This window comes from Callithrix jacchus, chromosome 21 (assembly GCF_049354715.1).
Source record: "Callithrix jacchus isolate 240 chromosome 21, calJac240_pri, whole genome shotgun sequence".
NCBI lineage: Eukaryota > Metazoa > Chordata > Mammalia > Primates > Cebidae > Callithrix > Callithrix jacchus.
In genome coordinates this window covers 39613758-39634780 of record NC_133522.1, presented here as the reverse complement: position 1 = coordinate 39634780, position 21023 = coordinate 39613758, and the positions used below count along the sequence as shown (strand labels likewise).

At 41.4% G+C, this 21023-nt stretch overlaps 2 protein-coding genes across 12 annotated transcripts in view; one reads left to right on the top strand and one right to left on the bottom strand.

The window, feature by feature from the left end:
* The window catches only part of SON (SON DNA and RNA binding protein), a 34256-nt gene extending 32531 nt beyond the window's left edge, over positions 1–1725 (bottom strand). For all 6 annotated transcript variants that reach the window (XR_013530664.1, XR_013530662.1, XR_013530663.1 and 3 more), the window contains exon 1: positions 1615–1725. Coding sequence is in view for 3 of the 6 variants with exons in the window: in XM_035283059.3 (XP_035138950.3) it covers positions 1615–1691 (77 nt within the window). In the remaining 3 variants the exon portion in view is untranslated. The remainder of the gene's footprint in view (positions 1–1614) is intronic.
* The window catches only part of GART (phosphoribosylglycinamide formyltransferase, phosphoribosylglycinamide synthetase, phosphoribosylaminoimidazole synthetase), a 43252-nt gene continuing 23691 nt past the window's right edge, over positions 1463–21023 (top strand). For 2 of the 6 annotated variants that reach the window (XM_002761399.7, XM_078358740.1), the window contains exons 1-11: positions 2657–2709; positions 5596–5781; positions 9279–9374; positions 9843–10017; positions 12339–12450; positions 13522–13590; positions 14858–14983; positions 16899–16986; positions 17219–17304; positions 17488–17656; positions 20690–20921. In XM_002761399.7, the coding sequence (XP_002761445.2) occupies positions 5637–5781; positions 9279–9374; positions 9843–10017; positions 12339–12450; positions 13522–13590; positions 14858–14983; positions 16899–16986; positions 17219–17304; positions 17488–17656; positions 20690–20921 (1298 nt within the window). In that variant the 5' untranslated portion in view covers positions 2657–2709; positions 5596–5636. Of the gene's footprint in view, positions 1560–1952; positions 2121–2656; positions 2836–5595; positions 5782–7222; positions 7483–9278; positions 9375–9842; positions 10018–12338; positions 12451–13521; positions 13591–14857; positions 14984–16898; positions 16987–17218; positions 17305–17487; positions 17657–20689; positions 20922–21023 lie in introns of those variants that run through there. The other 4 variants (XM_078358739.1, XM_078358738.1, XM_008986620.5 and 1 more) reach the window with 4 other exon arrangements.

The following is a 21023-nucleotide window of genomic DNA, read 5'->3' as shown; positions in this document are numbered from 1 at the left end:
TCAAAAAAGTAATTACGATTTTAAAAGTTAATCTACAAGGAAGTGACATCTTAAAGCTACCAATTGTTAACTGCTACTAATGAAAATTTCAAACCACCTAAATATGCAATAGTATATGCCTACAATGGGATTCTATGCAGCCATGAAGAAGTCCACTGAGACTGAGAGGGACAAACTCTTTCACAACGTTATTAGCTGGAAAAACGATCAATATAAAACAAGAAGATCACATTACCGCACAACCCAAGGGGAAAAAAATGAAATGACAAGAAAGTATCAATAACCATGTTTTTTTTCTTTTCTTTTTCACGTCTTCTAAATTTTCTACAATAAAGCACTCGTTTTCTAAAGGATTAGCTTTTAAAAGCTATAAAAACACAGCTTGTTAAACTAAGCAAACAATTATTGTATACAGCGATTTGTCAGGAAAATTATATTCTCTTACCTCTTCTCATCCTAAAATACTACTAGCAATATCACAGAAATTTACAAAGCAATGTGAGTGGATGTATTTCCACTTAAAAAACAACATTCTGCAAAAGTGATAATTCTAGCAACAATACAACATTGCCCTAAAAATCCTGTATTACTACGGGCACTTAAAACTGGTTTTCGCCCCATTTTCAAGTTCACGTACTACTCTTGCTCTCAACCTTTAAAATACAATTAAAAACACTTGAGCTCGGAAGATTTACGTTTTAAGATCTCTTTCTTACTTTTGAACTTTAAAGAAATGAGTATTTTATACAAAGCAAAAACTGAAAGACAACAGCTGAACAATATGACACACTATTTTCCTTTCTGAGTAAACAACTATTTAACAATCTCTTCGCCTACAAATTTCGTGAAGCCAAGCGCAAATTACGTAAAGTCTACCAGCAATGACAAAAATAGCGTGTAATTTGGGGCAGGGGTAGCAAGAAAAATAGACATACACGGAGTCCACTTTCTTTTTCTGTAATTAATCACTACATTTCAAAGTCCCTTTCCATCATCATCTCGAGTATTTTAACAAAGTAGCTAATATTAATTTAAGCTGCTTTAACTAAAACATTTAACCATTAGAACGGCTGTCTGGGAGATACTACAGGACACTAGGCCCGGAATAATCTAATTAATATATCCAGACCCCCAAACGGTCTGAAGCTCGCAATAATCAAGCGAATTTAAGATTACCCAAGAAACGGCCGTTGGAGACCCTTTCCGGTCATAGGCACCGGCCGGCGAAATCCGCGGAGGCAGAGAGGGGGAGGGGATACGCGGCAGCGGAGGAGGAGCTGCGGAAGGAACTAGGCCCGTCCCTGGTGGACGACCGGGCCTACGGCAGGGGGGAACCAAATAGGAGACAAGGATGAGCATCTTAACTCAGTTCTAAAACAGGGAGTCTGAGGTTACCTCGGCATAGGCGAAGTTCCTCGGGGAGGGGAAGGAAGGGAGCGGCTGGGGGTGAGCGCTGGTGGGGGGGGGGGGGCCGGAAAATGGATCCCAGGCCCAGGCGGGGCCCTAGCGGGGCCTGAGCCGAGGAACGACATCGTCTCCGAAGAAAGGTGCCAAAGAAGGTTAGGTGGGGCCCTAACGGTCTGCTGAGGGCAGAAGACTCTGGGAGGCGTTTACCTGGAAAGCTCCTGTTGAATTTCCCGGAATTTACTGACCACGAAAGACCTAAAAATCTGCTCGATGTTGGTCGCCATGGCGTCCGCTCCGTTCTCTCAACTCCTCCTCGCTAGTCCTCCAGCCTCCCAGCATGCCTCGGGAGGAGGCGCAGCGGCCAATTCGGTCTCTCGCTTTCCTGATTGGCTCCAAAGGGAACGCTCGGACCGGCCCGCCCCACCGAGGGACCAATCAGTGAGCACGGCCCTGTTCTCCTCGGCTGTTTCTGAGCGGCTGGGGTAGAGGTGCTGACGTTTGCGCCGCGCACGACTATGTCCGCCATGTTAGTGTCTGACGCAGGCGCCATTACAGGCGCCGTCTCTCTTGAGTCGGATGTGTCCAAGTTGTCAGTCCCCAGCAGTGTTTGGGAGCCATAAGAGGCTCGGTAAACGCCTGAAATTAAAGGCCAGGAGAAAGGAGAGCAAGAAGGGCAACCCGCTGTTTGACACAGGGCTTCCAAGTGTTTGCAGGTGGCGCCAAGTTCCGTTTCAACAGGGATATGCATCCGGGAAAGAATTATTCAGCCCCCGCCCCCAGGGTTGTGAGAGGAAGAACTCGCTATTGCTCTGTGTCTCCCCCAGTGCATCCTATAACCAGCCTCATTTTTTTAGCATTAGGCCAGATGTCCTAAGCGACAGGCGTTCAAAGCCTGGTACATTTTAGTCTCATCAGGTGTCAGGCGTGTCACCAGATTTTTCCACGGTAGCTGGTCAGCCCTGACTCGTGAGCGGCGCACAATTGGCTAAGCATGGATTTAGCATTTTGGTGCTCCCCCTACTCGGTGTTCCTGGAAACATTGAGTGCACCCCATGTCGCTGTCACATTATAAACGTGCTAGAACTTTGGTGTCGGCTGGGGAGCAGTCAGGCCTCGCCCAGGGCGGGAGGGAATCAGATTAGATTCTCGCCACGGAGACCCAAAGCCGCGCGGACCAATGGGGCGGGAAAGCCGCCGCGGGGCGGGGAGGGGCGGGGCGGCGCCGCGCTCGTCCCGCTCCGGTTCCGGTGGGCCAATTTCCGGCGAGTGGGCGAGCGGGATCCTGGTGGCCGCTCGGTGTCGGTGCGTAGAGCGTCCTCCGCTTTTACACAGAGCGCGCTTAGGCTTTGGTTTGGAGATTTAAGATCGGGAACTGAGCGAAACCCTAGAAGCTGGTTTATAGAAATTTTGGCCTTCTTTGTAAATGTGGTGGGTGTGGGTGGGCCACGTGCTTTTCACTTAATGTTAGCTGAAGTTTCTGTTTGCTCTTCTACTTTCCTTGCTTTCTAAGATGTGAAGAAGGCTTTTTGTGTCTTTATGCATTTTTAGGACATAACCCTAAATTGGCATACTTTGTCAGGTTTTCTCTTTATGCCCCCAATGTCTCTAGCAGATTACATGGTTAACTTTTGTAATTGGTTTCTATTTTCTTTTATTCTCGAAATTCTCTGATACGGCTTTACTTAACTGTCTTACTCTCTTTATGTTACCCATTCTGATGAATGAGGCCCAAGGTTAGTGAAGTCCCCCAACGTCTCTCTGCTAACGTGGGGCAGGGTCTCTACCCAGGCCAAGGTGCTATGACTCTGGAGCCCAGACGTCCTCACCACTGGGTGGTAATGCTGTTTGCAGTGATCCACTAGAGTAAACAGGAGGATTCTCCCACACTAATACTTTATTCAAACTAAAGATGTAATATTTGCTCTAGATTTAAAGATGTTTATTTCTAGCTATGATGTAATCCCAGCACTTTGGGAGGCCGAGGTGGGTGGAATACTGGAGGTCAGGAGCTCGAGATCATCCTGACCAACATAGTGAAACCCCATCTCTACTAAAAATACAAATATCAGCCAGGCATTGCGGCGCACACCTGTGATCCAAGCTACTCGGGAGGCTGAGACAGGAGAATAGCTTGAACCCGGGAGGTGGAGGTTGCAGTGAGTAGAGATCGTGCCATTGCACTCCAGCCTGGGCGACCGAGCGAGACTCTGTCTCAAAAAAAAAGAAAAAAGAAAAAAATCTACTTATTCCGTTTATTTCAGATACACATGGCAAGTAAAATGTGTTTTTCCATTACGCTAAAATAGCTTTTTCTTCCGAGACTGTAATTTAGCGGGTTTTTTCTTTTCTTTTCTCAAATTTTTAATGATAATCGTTTCAATTCATTGTTAGAGAATCTTAAGCAAAATTGCTTCTATTAGGCCCCAATTCCTCTTACCTGTGTGACCTCCAGCAAGTTATTTAACCTATCTCTTCCTTCATGTCTTATCTGCAAATTGGTGATATTATCTCCCTCATAGGATTCTTATGAAGATTATGTAAGGTAATACATGACAAGCATTTAAAATAGTACTCTGCCCAAGGTAAGTGCTAAAAAAAAAAATGTTAGTTTTGTGTATTGTCAGCTTAGATTTTTCTTAAAATACGTAATCCTAGCATCATCTAAAGAAGTTTTCAATTTTCTTTTTTCTGTTACCAGTTTGCCTTGGTAAGTAAACATAACAAGTTAAGATTTACTAACTTTACTAATTTACTGAGTGCTAGATTGTACTTATTTATAAATGTCATTTCAGTTAATCCTTACATAGCCAAGTTTACACTGCTGTTGTATCCATCCTTCTAAGTCTCAGGTGCCAGATCTAAAGTGAATGAACTGGAATTTGATTTTTGCCTTCTCTACCAATATTCTAGCATATTGCACTACTTGAGTTAGGAGTCGGAAAACTATGGCCCACATACCAAATCCATCTTGGTTGAGAAAAAGAACAGAATAAATGACATTTTTATGACATGTGAAAATTTTATGAAATTCAATTTATAGTATCCAAACATAAAGTTTTATTGAAAGTGAGTCATGCTTATTTGTTACAAACCTTTGATGGCTTCCTACTACTTAAAGAACTGATGGGCAACAGTGACCTCTGACCCACTGCCTGTTTATGGGTCAGTTAAGTTTTTCTGGACATTGACATGTTGATCTATTTATATATTATCTTTGGCTGCTTTCCTGATACAGTGGCAGAGTCAAGTAGTTTTGACGGACCATGTGGCCCTTTATGGGTAATGTTTGCTTACCCCAGTTTTCAGTATTTCCTTCAATTTATGATAACCTAATTATCAATAAGATTTCAAGGTTTAAAAACGGATATTTTATAATACATTTTGAGTCCAAAACATCAAAATTCATTTCATAACTAAGGCTTAGTGATTATTAAATCTTTTTAAAGAGAAGCCCAGAGTAGGGAGATTATCAGGTAAAGAGTTGATAGTCACCATTTGACTCTAACCTCGCTCTCTAGGCCAGTCTGCCTTCTCTTTAAAATACCTCCCTTACCCTTGTGACCACAGTCATATTTCTCAAATTATGAATCCCAGTTTTTCAAAAATGAATCATTGAATAAAAATGTCATTTGTATGAGTACAAATGATTATTTAAATTATATTTACAAATCTGTGTTTCTTTTTTCTTTTTTTTTTTTATCTTTTTATTTATTTATTTTAATAAAGATGGGTTTCACCATGTTAGTCAGGATGGTCTTGAACTCCCAGCCTCAGGTGATCCGCTCACCTTGGCCTCCAAAGTGCTTGGATTACAGTGTGAGCCATCACACCTGGCTTTTTTTTTTTTTTTTTGAGATGGAGTCTTGCTCTGTCACCCAGGCTGAAGTGTAGTGGCATGATCCGGGCTCACTGGGACCTCTATCTACCAGCTTCAAGCAATTCTCCTGTCTCGGCCTCCTGAGTAGCTGGGATTACAGGCACCCACCACCACACCCAGCTAATTTTTATATTTTGGTAGAGATAAGGTTTCTACATGTTGGCCAAGGCTGGTCTCAAACTCCTGACCTCAAGTGATCCACCCGCCTCTATCTCCCAAAGTGCAGGAATCACAGGCATAAGCCACCGTGCCCAGCCCTGGATTTCTAAAATGTGCATCCTAAGATATTAACTGTGGTTTTCTTTCTGCAGGTTTCATTTTCCTTTGGAATTTCTGCTTTGCAGACAGAGCAATGGCAGCCCGAGTACTTGTAATTGGCAGTGGAGGAAGGGAACATACGCTGGCCTGGAAACTTGCACAGTCTAATCATGTCAAACACGTATTGGTTGCCCCGGGAAATGCAGGCACTGCCTGCTCTGAAAAGATTTCAAATACAGGTAATCATGTTTTAAAGTAGAGAATAATAGTTATTATTTGTTAATGGTAAACCATCAACCATGTCTGTGCTTTATGATAATAAAGATAGATTGCTATTCAGGTTTGAGTGCTTTCCTTGACCTTCAAATTTATTTGGTAATTTGAATACTTGCCATATGTTATAAATTTAAGGTAATCTGTTGATCAGAATATGACATTTCCTTATCTTAAACTGTTTTAAACCTGGTGAAACACATTCAGTGGAAAAGTAGTAAGTGCCTAATACAGATTAAAGGCATTTTGATATGTACTTTTGTAAAAGAAAAGTTTAGCATTGCTATTAAATGTAACTTCTGGCCATGTGCAGTGGCTCACGCCTATAATCCTAGCGGTTTGGGAAGCCAAAGGAGAAGGATCTCTTGAGCCCCAGGAGTTTGAGACCAGCCTGGGCAGCATAGTGAGACCCAATCTCTACAAAAAAATACAATAATTTAGCTAGGCATGGTGGTGCACACCTGTAGTGCCAGCTACTTGAGATGCCGTGGTAGGAGGATTGCTTGTGCCCAGGAGGTCAAGGCTGTAGTGAGCTCTGATCTCTCCACCACGCTACAACCAGGGCAAAAGAGCAAGATGAGACCTTGTCTAAAAAAACAAAGTTTATAACAGTTGTAACTCTAATAGATCTCAACCCTTCTCTCTCTCTCTCTCTCTCTCTCTCTCTCTCTTTTTTGCGACAGTCTTACTCTGTCACCCAGACTGAAGTGCAGTGTTATGATTTCAGCTCACGGCAACCTCTGGCTCCCAGATTGAAGCAGTTCTTCTGTCTCAGCCTCCCAAGTACCTGGGACTACAGGCACGTAGTGCCACACCTGGCTAATTTTTTGTATTTTTAGAAGAGATGGGGCTTCGTGTTGGCCAGGCTGGTCTCTAACTTCTAACCTCAGGTGGTCTGCCCACCTCAGCCTCCCAAAGTGTTGGGATTACAGGAATGAGGCACCCTGCCCAGCCTCCACCCTTATCTCTTAATTGGCAAAAATGAAAAAACGGTCAGTTCATATACTACATAAAGCTCGTCAGCAGCTTCAGAAACTCCTCAGTATTCTAATAATAATTAGAAGAAAACTCATTACAAAGCCCTTTGTGCAGTCTGTCTTCTGGCTGCCCTTCCAGCCTGATCTTTTATGTCTCCTTTTCTCTTTTCAGTATACCCTATCCATGCTGTTCTACCAATTTCCCAAGCAGAAGCTTGCTGCCTTGGACTTTGTGTTTGTTCGCACCCCTTACTGTGACTGTCTCCTCATCATTCAGAACTCCACTTATATATTAGCCTTCTTAATTGCATCTTTCCTACAGTTTCTTACTAAAAGCAAGTGTCCATCTGCATTTCATTTGTTTATGATCATGAATGTGTTTATTTTTACTTTGCTATTGTCTCTCTCCTATGTTCTTTTCCCCCACTAGAATATAACCTATAATGTAAGCTCCACGAGGGAAAGGAACTTGTCTGTCTTGTTTTGCATAGTATGCACAGTGCCTAGTTCCCTGTGTGACACATGATATCTATGGAAAGAAGAGCATGGACCCAACAAGCCACAAACTGGGAGAAGATAATGGCATGTATATAAGACCAAAAAGAATAAGAAAAAGGCAAATTAGAAAACACCTCCTTAGGCTGGGCGCAGTGGCTCACGCCTGTAATCCCAGCACTTTGAGAGGCCGAGGTGGGTGGATCACGAGGTCAGGAGATGAGGCCATCCTGACCAACGTAGTGAAATCTCATCTCTATGAAAATGCAATAAATTAGCCGGGTGTAGTGGCGCGTGCCTGTAGTCCCAGCTACTCAAGAGGGTGAGGCAGGGGATTCACTTGAACCCCAGCGGCCCAGGTTGCAGTGAGCCAAGATTGCACCACTGGACTCCAGCTTGGCAACAGAGTATAAGACTCTGTCTCAAAAAAGAAAGTACCTCCTTTTCTTGGATCTTAGTTCTGGGGGTGAGGTATATCTGTTTATTAGAGACTGGACAGTCTGTACAATTGAGGTCACCCAGGCAAGTCCATCAAAATCTCTTCAGATTGTCATAAGACCACTACAAGTAGTCTTGAAGACTATTAAAAAGACCTCTTCCTCTTGTTGCCCTCTGATACACTGAATTAGTTAACCCTGCTCAGCTAGTTATATTGGGAGCCACTAACCCAAAGGACATGGTACTCCATCCTAATCACATTCAGGCAGTTGCTACAGATTGAGGAACCTACCTTTTCTGGACTTGGACCCTATACAGTAGTCACCGGCTTACCCACAGTCAGCTGTAGTCCAAAAATATTAAATGGAAAATCTCAGAAACAACTCATACATTTTACATTGCAAGGCAATCTAGTATAGCATGATGAAATTTTGTGCCCTCCAACCTGAGATGTGAATCTTTTTGTCCAGCATATCTATGTTGTTACCTAGTAGCCATGTTGTCAGTACATGTGCTCAGGTGGTATTACTTAATAATGTCCCCAAAGCTGATGCTGGCATATAGTTATAATTGTTCTATTTTCGTATTACTGATAATCTCTTACTGTGCCTAATTTGTAAATTAAACTATATCATAGGTATTTATGTATAGGAAAAAGCATATTATAGGATTCAGCACTGTAGTTTCAGGCATCCACTAGAGGGATTAGAATGTGTCTTCCAAGGATAAGGAGGAATAACTGTACATCACAAATACCGCTTCTTACACCCTGTACCAATAGCAGAGTGATTTCAGACTTGAGCTGACTTAGGAGTTGTGGTCCAGATACAGTGAAGCAGGAGAGCGCCTGTATAGCCAAACCATATTCAGTATGTGGTCAATTCTACTGCTAGTTACTTAGAACTCCACAGAAGAAAATTTACCTGACTTTTAGGTTGGAGAAGAGAGGTTCCTCTTAAAAGCATCATTCAGTTCTTAGCTTAAACAATTCTGCCCCAAAGAGCTCCCTCCTAACTCAACCAGAAATAGCCTCTCAATTCACTTTATATCAAATTCACTTAGTTTGTTTCTATTTGCTATTTTTTGTTTGTATATTTATTACCCAGCATTCCTACAGCATATTGTAAACATATGTATAAGGACCTGGCTTCTGTTGACATCTTAATACCCGTGCTAGGTACTGGTATTAAGCACATAGTGGATTTTCAGTACAATTGAATGAGTATATCTTACGGTATGTTTTTTGTTTAATATACGATCAATATTAGTGACATGAAGAATATCATGAACCAGATGGTACTTTATGGCTGTTTGGGAAGTTTATTGGTATTTTTATCTAACTGTCTACAATGAAAACAGAGAACTGAGCTTTGTTGGTTAGCCCAATGCACTCTCCTCTGAATGTCACACGTTCAAACTGTCACCTCTACCAATGTAAGAAAACCAACAGATAACGAGCATACTGAAGTATAGAACTTAGTTTTGAGTGAGACACTTAAAAGTTCATTTAAGCAGCATTGTAAATGTAGTGTGTTTGGTTTTTCTGTTTACAGCTGTCTCAATCAGTGACCACACTGCCCTTGCTCAATTCTGCAAAGATGAGAAAATTGAATTTGTAGTTGTTGGACCAGAAGCACCTCTGGCTGCTGGTAAAGCTCATTTCTATGTATTGTTACAGTATATTTAATGCCAAAAGGAGCTTAGGGATCATCTAATCCAATTCATTTTACAAATGAGAATTTGTAATACTACATTGGAAAAAGGCTTTCACTCTCAAAATTTATAGAGTCTAGATTATTTTTTTCCCAAGCATCGGTTATATGATGAGTTACAGATCAAATTTGCAGCATGGAAAACATTTGTATGTCTTTATTCTGCTGTATTCTGGTGTCTGTTTAAAAATGTACATATGCAAATATAACAACTTTTGATAGACTTGAATAACATGTTAGTAGCATTTTATTCTATCCAGCAGACAACATGAAAAAGTTTGTTATCCTCTGCCACCAACCATCGCCTTTTCTAGTTATAGATATAGTCTGATACTAATTCATCTTCAAGCTGAAAAGCCCCTGGGGAGACCTTTGTTCACCTACTACTACTGTTTTCATCAATAGGGATTGTTGGGAACCTGATGTCTGCAGGAGTGCGATGCTTTGGACCAACAGCAGAAGCGGCTCAGTTAGAGTCCAGCAAAAGGTTTGCCAAGGAGTTTATGGACAGACATGGAATTCCAACTGCACAATGGAAGGCTTTCAGAAAACCTGAAGAGGCCTGCAGCTTCATTATGAAGTAGGTAGATGGCTGCCTATGAAAGACCATTGTTTTCTTGTTGTATTTAAATATACAGGTCAATGGCCAGGCGTGGTGACTCACCTGGAATCCCAGCACTTTGGGAGGCCAAGGCAGGTGAATTGCTTGAACGATTAGAGACCACCCTGGATAACATGGTGAAACCCTGCCTCTACAAAAAAATACCCAAAAAAATAGCCAGGCATGGTGGTGTGCACCTGTAGTCCTAGCTACTCTAAAGGCCGAGGTGGGAGGATCACTTGAACCTGGGAGGCAGAGGCTGCACTGAGCCAAGATTGTGCCGTTGCACTGCAGCCTCAGTGACAGAGTGAGACCCTGTCTCAAAAAATTAAATAAATATATATATATAGGAGACTTGTGTTGAAAATACAATGCTAGGTCCTTAGGCTGTCACAAGATTATAGTAAGATAATTAGAGAAAAAACTTTCTGCCAGGTGCAGTGGCTCATGCCTATAATCCCAACAATTTTGGGAGGCTGGGGTGGGTGGATCACAATGTCAAGAGATCCTGGCCAACATAGTGAAACCTTGTCTCTACTAAAACACAAAAATTATCTGGGCGTGGTGGCATGCACCTATCATCCCAGCTACTCAGGAGGCTGAGGCAGGAGAATGACTTGAACCCAGGAAGTGGAGATTGCAGTGAGCTGTGATTGTCCCACTGCACTCCAGCCTGGAGACAGAGCGAAACTCCGTCTCAAAAAAAAAAAAGCTGGGCGCGGTGGCTCAAGTCTATAATTCCAGCACTTTGGGAGGCTGAGGCAGGTGGATCACGAGGTCAAGAGATCGAGACCATCCTTGTCAACATGGTGAAACCCCGTTTCTACTAAAAATACAAAAAATTAGCTGGGCATGGTGGCACGTGCCTGTAATCCCAGCTACTCAGGATGCTGAGACAGGAGAATTGCCTGAACCCAGGAGGTGGAGGTTGCAGTGAGCCGAGATCACGCCATTGCACTCCAGCCTGGGCAACAAGAGCGAAACTCCGTCTCAAAAAAAAAAGCTTTCTCAATAAATATGTGGGTTGTCTTTTTCCAGATCCAAACTAAAATAGGATTCTTTGCATATAGAGTTTATATGGTCTTGTGGCCTTGCGGAAAGATGACATTTTTAATAAAATCTGCGTAGTTCCTCGGGGAAGAATGCACCTAGTTCTGCAGTTTTGCGCTCTTTTCACAGCCGTCTTTTTGGATTTGGGGTTCCCCCCACCTCCCACTGAGACTGGGTCTCTCTCTGTCACCCAGGTGAAGTGCAGTGATGGGATCTTGGCTCACTGCAATCTCTGCCTCCTGGACTCAAGCCGTCATCCCACCTCAGCCTCCCAAGTAGCCAGGACAACAGGCACACACCACCATGCCTAGCTAGTTTTTGTATTTTTTGTAGAGATAAGGTTTTACCATGTTGCTTAGACTGGTCTCAAACTCTTCGGCTCAAGAGATCCACCTACCTCTGCCTCCCAAAGTGCTAGGATTACAGGCATGAGCCACAGCACTAGGTCTCACAGCCAGATTGACAAACACGGTGGCATCTTACAACATGAAGAATATTGATTTTTTTATGATCAATAATTTGCCACAGTGAGTCATCATCACTTGGTCATCTGCCACCACTACTGCAATTTTAAATTTCAAGATTAAGCATCCTTTGTTCTGTATTATGTGGAAAGCATTGAGCAATTAATGAGTGTTAGTAGACACATGCCTTTGCCCTTTTTTTGTTGACACTTCTGCTACCTGATATGTTTTCCTTTGAGTTGGGTCAGTTTCATTTTTTTATTCATTGTCCATCCTGCAGGGTTTCTTAAACACTGAATATTATTATTTCCTAGTAGCCAGATGCCTTGGGTAAGTAACAGTTTTGTTACTTACTTTGGGTAAGTCTTTTTCCAGATCCCCAGGCCCACTTGGTAATTTCTGATGTGTACTTACAGAAATGATCTATGCTGTTGTTATACACCCAAATTTTCTACTTGAATGAGAGTACTATTTGCTACTTTGTATCTTAGAGATTATACCATATTTACTTTATAATCTATTTATTCTTCCAAAGATATTGCCTACGTAATCTCATGATAAATGAAAAAGCAAAATTATAGGTACTATATGATTTCAACTATAAAAGAATATATAGGGGGAAGAATTCCTGGTGGGAAGTATGTCAAAATAGTGTTGGAATGATGTTATTTTTTTCATTCTGCTTTTCAGTTTTTACAATAGCATAGCGTTACAAAATCCCACAGCATTTTAAAATTTTAAGTTGTGTTGGTTTATTGGATATAGAAGATTGCTCTGTTTTCATAGTGCAGACTTCCCTGCTTTGGTTGTGAAGGCCAGTGGCCTTGCGGCTGGAAAAGGGGTGATAGTTGCAAAGACCAAAGAAGAGGCCTGCAAAGCTGTACAGGAGATCATGCAGGTAGGCCAAGTCTTCTGAAAAAATTTACTTTTCTATTCATACTGAGTAAATACCCTTTTTTAAGTTTAAAAAATGTTCCTCACTGCTGGATGCCGTGGCTCATGCCTGTAATCCCAGCATTTAGGGAGGCCAAGGCGGGCAGATCACTGGGGTCGGGAGTTAGAGAACAGCACGACCAACATGGTAAAACCCTGTCTCTACTAAAAATACAAAATTAGCTGGGTATGGTGGTGCACGCCTGTAATCCGAGCTACTCGGGCAGCTGAGGCAGGAGAATCGCTTGAACCCAGGAGGCAGAGGTTGCAGTGAGCCAAGACGACACCACTGCATTCCGGCCTGGGCAACAAGAGCAAAACTCCATCTAAAAAAAAAAATTGTTCCTCACAATAAGGAAAACCTATTTTGCAGACACATGGGTAAGTTATTTTTTATAATTCCATGTATTGTAATCCATTTCTTTAAAATAGTTATTAGGGATTTACACTGATAACTAAACCATGATGGTATTCTTTTGAAGTAAATTCTAATAACCTTTGTTGTCTGCCACTGAAAGATAGAAAAACCTCAGGATATAGAATATATTAATAAATAAGCCATTCATGAGGGCAAAAGTATTTGTCACTCGTGTCCCAGGCCTAGGAGAAGTAAATTAATGAATGAATATGCTTTATCTTTTATGATTAATCCTTGTTGTGGGTTTTCTGTCCTTGTAGAAATCTGCTTTCACAGACATGCTTTAATATAGTTATTAAAATGTGTATAATTATAATCGGAAGTAAGTATTAAATGGTGATAATGAAAAAATCTGTTTTTTCCATACCTTATTTGAAACTGGATCACCAAATCCTCAGGAGAATATTAGAGATGTGTTCATTCCATCTGTACCAGTGTTAGCTATACTGTTGCCACATTAAAAATAGGAAACATTTATATGTTCCTTTTGAGTCTTTCTGAAAGAAAAGAGAAATTGCAGTACTCACTGGTTCATAATACAAATGCTGGATAATGCTATAAGTCAACTAAGTAAATATCAAAAGCTTAACAAACCTTTTTTTTTTAATTTAAAATTAGGAGAAGGCCTTTGGGGTAGCTGGAGAAACAATTGTCATTGAAGAACTTCTTGTCGGAGAAGAGGTGTCTGTATGTATATTCATCTTTTTGGTGATTATAGCGATATAAGAAGCTGTCATCTGACTGGGCGCGGTGGATCACAAGGTCAGGAGTTCAAGACCAGCCTGACCAAGATGGTGAAACCCTGTCTCTACTAAAAATAGAAAAATTACTCAGGCATGGTGGCTCACGCCTGTAATCCCAGCTACTTGAGAGGCTGAGGCAGGAGAATCGCTTAAACGCGGGAGGCGGAGGTTGCAGTGAGCTGAGAGCATGCCACTGCACTCCAGCCTAGGCGACACAGTGAGACTCCCTCTCAAAAATAAAAGATGTCATCTTACTTGCCTTCAGCCAGTGATTTTTTTTTTTTTTTTTTTAAAAGCTGTCATCTGACCTATGTACCCCAGGAAAGACTTGATATACTCTGGTTGCTTCATCTAAAAACGTAAACGCAGCAGTTACAAAGGAATTTGTATACTTTTATTATTGGGGTACAAATGAAAAAAAAAGGTGATCCTCTGTTAGTCATCCCTAGTGTGTTAGTGGGGGCACTTGAACTTACATCACACGTAAGTTCTGGATTATTGAGGTTCTGGATTAATTCAAACATTCATGCTTTTTCTTTCACATAAAGTTTATTGCATAATAAATAGTGAAGTAAAGTCACCTTAAATCAAGTTTGGTTCTATTTGTTTTTGTTTTTTTTTTTGAGACAGAGTCTGGCTATGTCACCCAGGCTGGAATACAGTGGTGCTATCTAGGCTCACTACAACCTCCAACTCCTGGATTCAAGCAATTCTCCTGCCTCAGCCTCCCAGGTAGCTGGGATTACAGGCGCCTGCCACCATGCCCAGCTAATTTTTGTATTTTTGTTAGAGACGGGGTTTCACTGCGTTGGCCAGGCTGGTCTTGAACTCCTGACCTTGTGATCTGCCTGCCTTGGCCTTCCAAAGTGCTGGGATTACAGGTGTGAGCCACCGCACCCAGCCTAAATCAAGTTTTAATGCCTGGAAGCTTAAAGTGGAGGAAAGGTTGAAATCTTTTACTTTGAGAGTTGCTTGGTTTTTCCCTAACTTATCTCAAAAATCACAAATCCTTCAGAAATTGAGTATGTTATGATTCTTGATGTATGTCGCTTAACATTATTGATGTTTCAGTTCATTTTTCTGTTAAAAAAAAAAAAAAAAAAGCAAACTTTCCCTCAAAGAAGAGTTAAGGGACATAGAGTTTGCCTTACTAAATTATTTTTTTACTTTTTGGCATTTAACATAAGTGGACTATTTTGTTTTCTTTATAGTGTCTATGTTTCACTGATGGCAAGACTGTGGCCCCCATGCCCCCGGCACAGGACCATAAGCGATTACTGGAGGGAGATGGTGGCCCTAACACAGGGGGAATGGGAGCATATTGTCCAGCACCTCAGGTACTTCCCAAAGACTCTGCTCAAGTCTTGTAGTAGTTGTTTGGTTTTCTGAGAGCTCTTAGATGATACTTTTCTATTTTGTTTTGTTATCTGTTTGTTGCTATAAATTATGTTCCTAATCAGCAATTAAAGGTGTATTTTCTGGTCTCTAACTTTTCCTAAAAGCCTTTGAAGAACTAAAATAAGCCAATCTAAAGTATAGTATGGATTGAATAGATCCTCCTATTCCCACTTCTCTATACCCAATTTTTAACACATGGGAGCTTATTGTGGTCTTAGATTGATCTTTGGATAACCATGGTTCACCACAAAAGTGGTGTGTGTGTGTATATCTGTGTGTGTGTGTGATATGAATTGAGAACCAAGTCAGATCAGAATTTGTTCTGATCTTTCTACTTTGTAAGAGACAGCACATTTTTAAACAATCCCTACAGAATTTTTTTTTTTTTTGAGATGGAGTTTCGCTGTTGTTACCCAGACTGGAGTGCAATGGCACGATCTCGGCTCACCGCAACCTCCGCCTTCTGGGTTCAAGCAATTCTCCTGCCTCAGCCTCCCGAGTAGCTGGGACTACAGGCGCATACCACCACCATGCCCAGCTGAGTTTATTTTTTATTTATTTTTTTTTGAGACGGAGTTTCACTCTTGTTACCCAGGCTGGAGTGCAATGGCGCGATCTCAGCTCACTGCAACCTCTGCCTCCTGGGTTTAGGCAATTCTTCTGCCTCAGCCTCCTGAGTAGCTGGGATTATAGGCACGCGCCACCATGCCCCACTAATTTTTGTATTTTTAGTACAGACGGGGTTTCACCTTGTTTACCAGGATGGTCTCAACCTCTTGACCTCATGATCCACCTGCCTCGGCCTCCCAAAGTGCTGGGATTATAGGCGTGAGCCACCACGCCCGGCCGTCCCTACACAATTTTTATGAGGAATCTGCATCGTTGGCATATATTATAAGTAGGTTAGCAGTCCAAAAACTCACCTATTCTTTTTATTGATGATAGTCATAATTGTTTGTGCTAATAGAGTCCCCCTTTACATATTTTTAATCTTTTATTTATTTTAAAAGATTAAAAATAAACCAAACTTCATTTTTTAAAAGACTTTATAAGTATAGGCCAGGCGTAGAGGTTCACACCTGTAATCCCAACACTTGTATTAAAACTGCCATTTGGGCCGGGCATGGTGGCTCACGCCTGTAATCCAAGCACTTCTGAGGCCAAGGCAGGCAGATCACCTGAGGTTGGGAGTTCAAGACCAGCCTGACCAACATGGTGAAACCCTGTCTTAATTTAATTTAAAAAAAAAAAAAAAAAAAGAAGGCCCAGGCACAGTGGCTCATGCCTGTAATCTCAGCACTTTGGGAGGCTGAGACAGGTGGATCATGAGGTCAGGAGTTCAAGACCAGCCTGGCCAAGATGGTGAAACCCTGTCTCTATTTAAAAAAAAAAAAATAATAATACCATTTGATAACAGTGGATTCTAAGACCTATCTCTGTGTTTGGTTTTTACAATTAAATTCATAAGCCCAGATTCTTACATATATAGGCTTATGAAATATGTGCAGCATATGCTGTAAGTAGAAGAATACAAAGAAACCTTAGGGTACGAGAGAATTTCCTTCATTTTTATTATTATGTTTTGGGAAATTATTTTTGGCTAGTTCTTTTAAGGGTGTGCATATTTCCCTTCCTGTGCATATTTTTGAAAATTATAATGCTAAAATACCTACTTGATAGCGTCATTGTGAGGATTCAGAAACTTTAAGTCCTTTTAATTCAAAGTGCTCAGCCTGTTTCAGATAGTAAAAAAAAAATCAGTTGTCCTCATCATCCCCTTCCATTATCCCCTGTAATACTACTTGGACGTTCTAAATTACTGGTTACATTCAAGTGTTTTTGCACATTCTCCAGGTTTCTAATGATCTACTACTAAAAATTAAAAATACTATTCTTCAGAGGACAGTGGATGGCATGCAGCAAGAGGGTACTCCATATACAGGTAGGCACACCCACGTTACTACTGACGCTGCTTGTAGAGTCACTTTCCACTTCCGATAAAACTTGTTTTCTGTCCTCTTTTTTTCCACCACTTTTTTAACATTTATGATTTTTCCAAATCTTTGATTATTAGAAGTTTATGTGATAGATTTTATATTTGTAATACAGTGTCTTCATTATAGATTTCCTTTCTCTCTCTTTTTTTTTTTTTTTAATTTTCTTTTTAAATAAAGGTATTCTCTATGCTGGAATAATGCTGACCAAGGATGGCCCAAAAGTTCTAGAGTTTAATTGCCGTTTTGGTGATCCAGAGTGCCAAGTGGGTAAAAATATCAAAGTATTACTTTGTAGAAGATATGTGTTATTTTAATCTTGGAATTTATCAGCCTGGAAATAATTACCTTTGGGAAATGCATGCAAGTTCTGCTGGTACCCCAGTGAATAAAATGTTTAAGGAAAACTAAAATTTATCTCACCTGCCATGTGAATTATGTTTTTCCAGGTAATCCTCCCACTTCTTAAAAGTGATCTTTATGAAGTGATTCAGTCCACCTTAGATGGCCTGCTCTGCACATGTCTGCCTGTTTGGCTAGAAAACCACACTGCCCTAACTGTCGTCATGGCAAGTAAAGGTTATCCTGGAGACTACACCAAGGGTGTAGAGATAACAGGTGAATGTCAGGGATCAAGAGGTTGGAGTACAAGGTGACTAGCGGCAGTGCCACAGCAGACCTCCCTCCCACGCTGAAGCTTGCTCTTGATAAGAGTGTGAAGCCATCAGAAACCTTTCAGAGGGTCTTAACATAACTGAGTTGCTTATTGGATATGCATGTTCAAATATCCACAAATACTGTATTCAAAGAACTGTTGATTTCCCTTCCTGTGCAAGAAAGACGTAAGTGGCGGAACCACATCTCCAGAGTGTCACCCAGTACAGCCTTCCTCTTCCATCCACCTAGAGCCTGGGTAATAATGAGATTCTGTGAGAATCAGAGAAACATTAGTATAAAGTATATCAGTAAGATACATCATAGAGGTGAAGTCTGAATTACCGCAAATGCATACAGTCCTGTGTGATTTGACCCCCAGTTTACAGTGTACCCCCATAGTCACTTGGATGGTAAAATTCAAACAGTTTCAAAGTGTATCCTTCTATTTTTTTTTTCTCTGTCTTCACAGTAGGTGAAACATCTAGTTAAATAATCTTAAATCTAAGTTCCTTTGCCATAAGTGCAGAAGTAGACCTCTGTGATCCTGAGCGGGCTGTAGTTTGGCCACTCCCAGTGCTCCAATAGTGTATTTGGGTTTTTTATTTGTTAGTTTTTTAAGATAGAGTCTGGTTCTGTCACCCAGGCTGGAATGGAGTGGTGCCATCTCAGATCACTGTAACCTACGCCTCCTGGGTTCAAGCAATTCTTCTGGCTCAGCCTCTGAGTAACTGGGATTGTAGGTGTACACCACCAGGCCCAGCTAATTTTTGTATTTTTGGTAGGGACAGGATTGCATCCTCTTGGCCAAGCTGGTCCTGAACTACTGGTTTCAAGTGATCCGCCCACCTCAACCTCCCAAAGTACTGGGATCACAGGCATGAGCCACCGCACCCGGCCTCCAGTAGTGTATTTCATTCAAAAACCCCATACCCTGTCTTACTCAGACACAGAGTCCATTGCCTTGTGAATCCCATGCATGGCAGATAGGCAGTTAGGAATTGATTGCTTTTGAATATGGACAAAGAAGGAAATGGGCCAGCACCAAGATCCCTTGCATTGGTGAAATTTCCCTAAGATTGAAGTAACAAGTGTAATAGTTCTACCAGAGCAATATTGGGTTTTACCATTACTGGCAGGCAAAGTAGCCATTCAGAATCACTAAATGGCTTTGTGTTGTAAAAACACTCAGGGAGGATGTGTATTAACAAACTACCAAATAAGACTGAGAAGAGAAATAGAGATGGAAAAAGAAGACCACCAGGAGAAATAAAATAGCTTTCTAAAAATTAAGAAAAAGTGCTATCTTTATGTAAACTATCCCCTTTGGTCACTTTAAAATTTAGAAAATATAATCTAATAATGTTTTAACTATAAAGCTGTATCTGAGGCTGGGTGTGGTGGCTCACACCTGTAATCCCAGCACTTTGGGAGGCCAAGGTGGGCGGATCACCTGAGGTCGGAAGTTTGAGACCAGCCTAGCCAACATGGTGAAACCACATCTCTTAAAAAAAAAAAATATATATATATATATATATGGCTGTATCTCAGACTACAAGGAAGCAGCAGGAATTTGGAGCTGACCCCAAAAATTAATTTAAGCCAAATTTGTCTTTAAATCGTACAAGTGTTAAGTTAGTGAAAGGATTACTTATGTTTTGCATTGTACTGACCATATTGGTTATACTGAAAAGAAAGAAACTTAAGTCTCATGGTTTATGGTAAAAATTTGTAAAAATAAAAAAAAGAAGCAGCTTTAATTTAATAACTGTGATAAAAAGAAGTTCCTTTACAGGCCCTCATAGTGGCTCACGCCTGTAATCCTAGCACTTTGGGAGGCCGAGGCAGGCAGATCACTTGTGGTCAGGAGTTAAAGACCAGCCTGGCCAACATAGTGAAACCCCATCTCTACTAAAAATACCAAAAAATTTAGCCAAGCGTGGTGGTGCACCTGTAACACTAGCTCCTCAGGAGGCGGAGCTGGGAGGATTGCTTAAACCCAGGAAGCAGAGGTTGCAGAGAGCCAAGATCAACCACTACACACTCAAGCCTGGGTGACAGAGCGAGACTCCGTCTCAAAAAAAAAAAGGAAGTTACCTTACTCTTAAGGAAAAGTTTAATGTGATCAAATACAGGATTTTTCTTTTCTCATTAAACAATTGCTTTTTTAATGAGATTTACAATAACACAAGAATTTAGGCTGTCATCCTAAAATAGCAGACAGTTCTTAGGAGACAGGTGTATTTACTATTATATTGCATTAAGACCTGTTTGGGCCAGGCATGGTGGCTCACACCTTAATCCCAACACTTTGGAAGGCTGAGGGCGGCAGATCATGAGGTCAAGAGATTGAGACCATTCTGGCCAACATGGTAAAACCCCATCTCTACTACAAAAAGTAGCTGGATATGGTGGCATTTGCCTATAGTCCCAGCTACTCTGGAGGCTGAGGCAGGAGAATCGCTTAAACCCAGGAGGCAGAGGTTGCAGTGAGCTGAAATCGAGCCACGGCACTCCAGCCTGGCGACAGCGCAAGTCTCTGTCTCAAAAAAAAAATAAAAAGACCTGTCTGATAGGGAAGGTTCTTTTAAAGGAGATAAAGATGTTTTATTTTTAATTTTTATGTATTTATTTTGAGACAGGGTCTCACTCTGCTGCTGGGGCTAGAGCAGTGGTGCAATTAAACCTCACTGAAGCCTCAAACTCCCAAATTCAAGTGATCCTCCCACTTCAGCCGGTGTGTGCCACTGCATTTGGCTGTTTTTAATTATTACTGATTTATATAGAGGCAAGGTCTTGCTCTGTTGCCCAGGCTGGTCTTGAACTCACGGACTCAAGCAGTCTTCCTTGCCCCAGCCTCCCAAAATGCTGGGATTATGGGCATGAGCCACCACACCTAGCCAAGTTTAAAAAAAAACTTGTAGAAATTGTAAATCACTTCACAATGTGAAATGCTGTTGTTATTTTAAATCATATGTCAAATATGCTCTCTTCCAGGATTTTCTGAGGCTCAAGCTCAAGGACTGGAGGTGTTCCACGCAGGCACTACCCTCAAAAATGGCAAAGTAGTAACTCAGGGGGGTAGAGTTCTTGCAGTCACAGCCATCCGGGAAAATCTCGTATCAGCCCTCGAGGAAGCCAAGAAAGGACTAGCTGCAATAAAGTTTGAGGGAGCAATTTATAGGAAAGACATCGGCTTTCGTGCCATAGCTTTCCTCCAGCAGCCCAGGTAAAACTCTTAGCAAGTTAGCTTAGTGCCATTTCAGAGACTGGCCTAAATAGCTATGTAGAACATTTCATTAACCTCCTATCATAAGCCATTCTTTTCTGT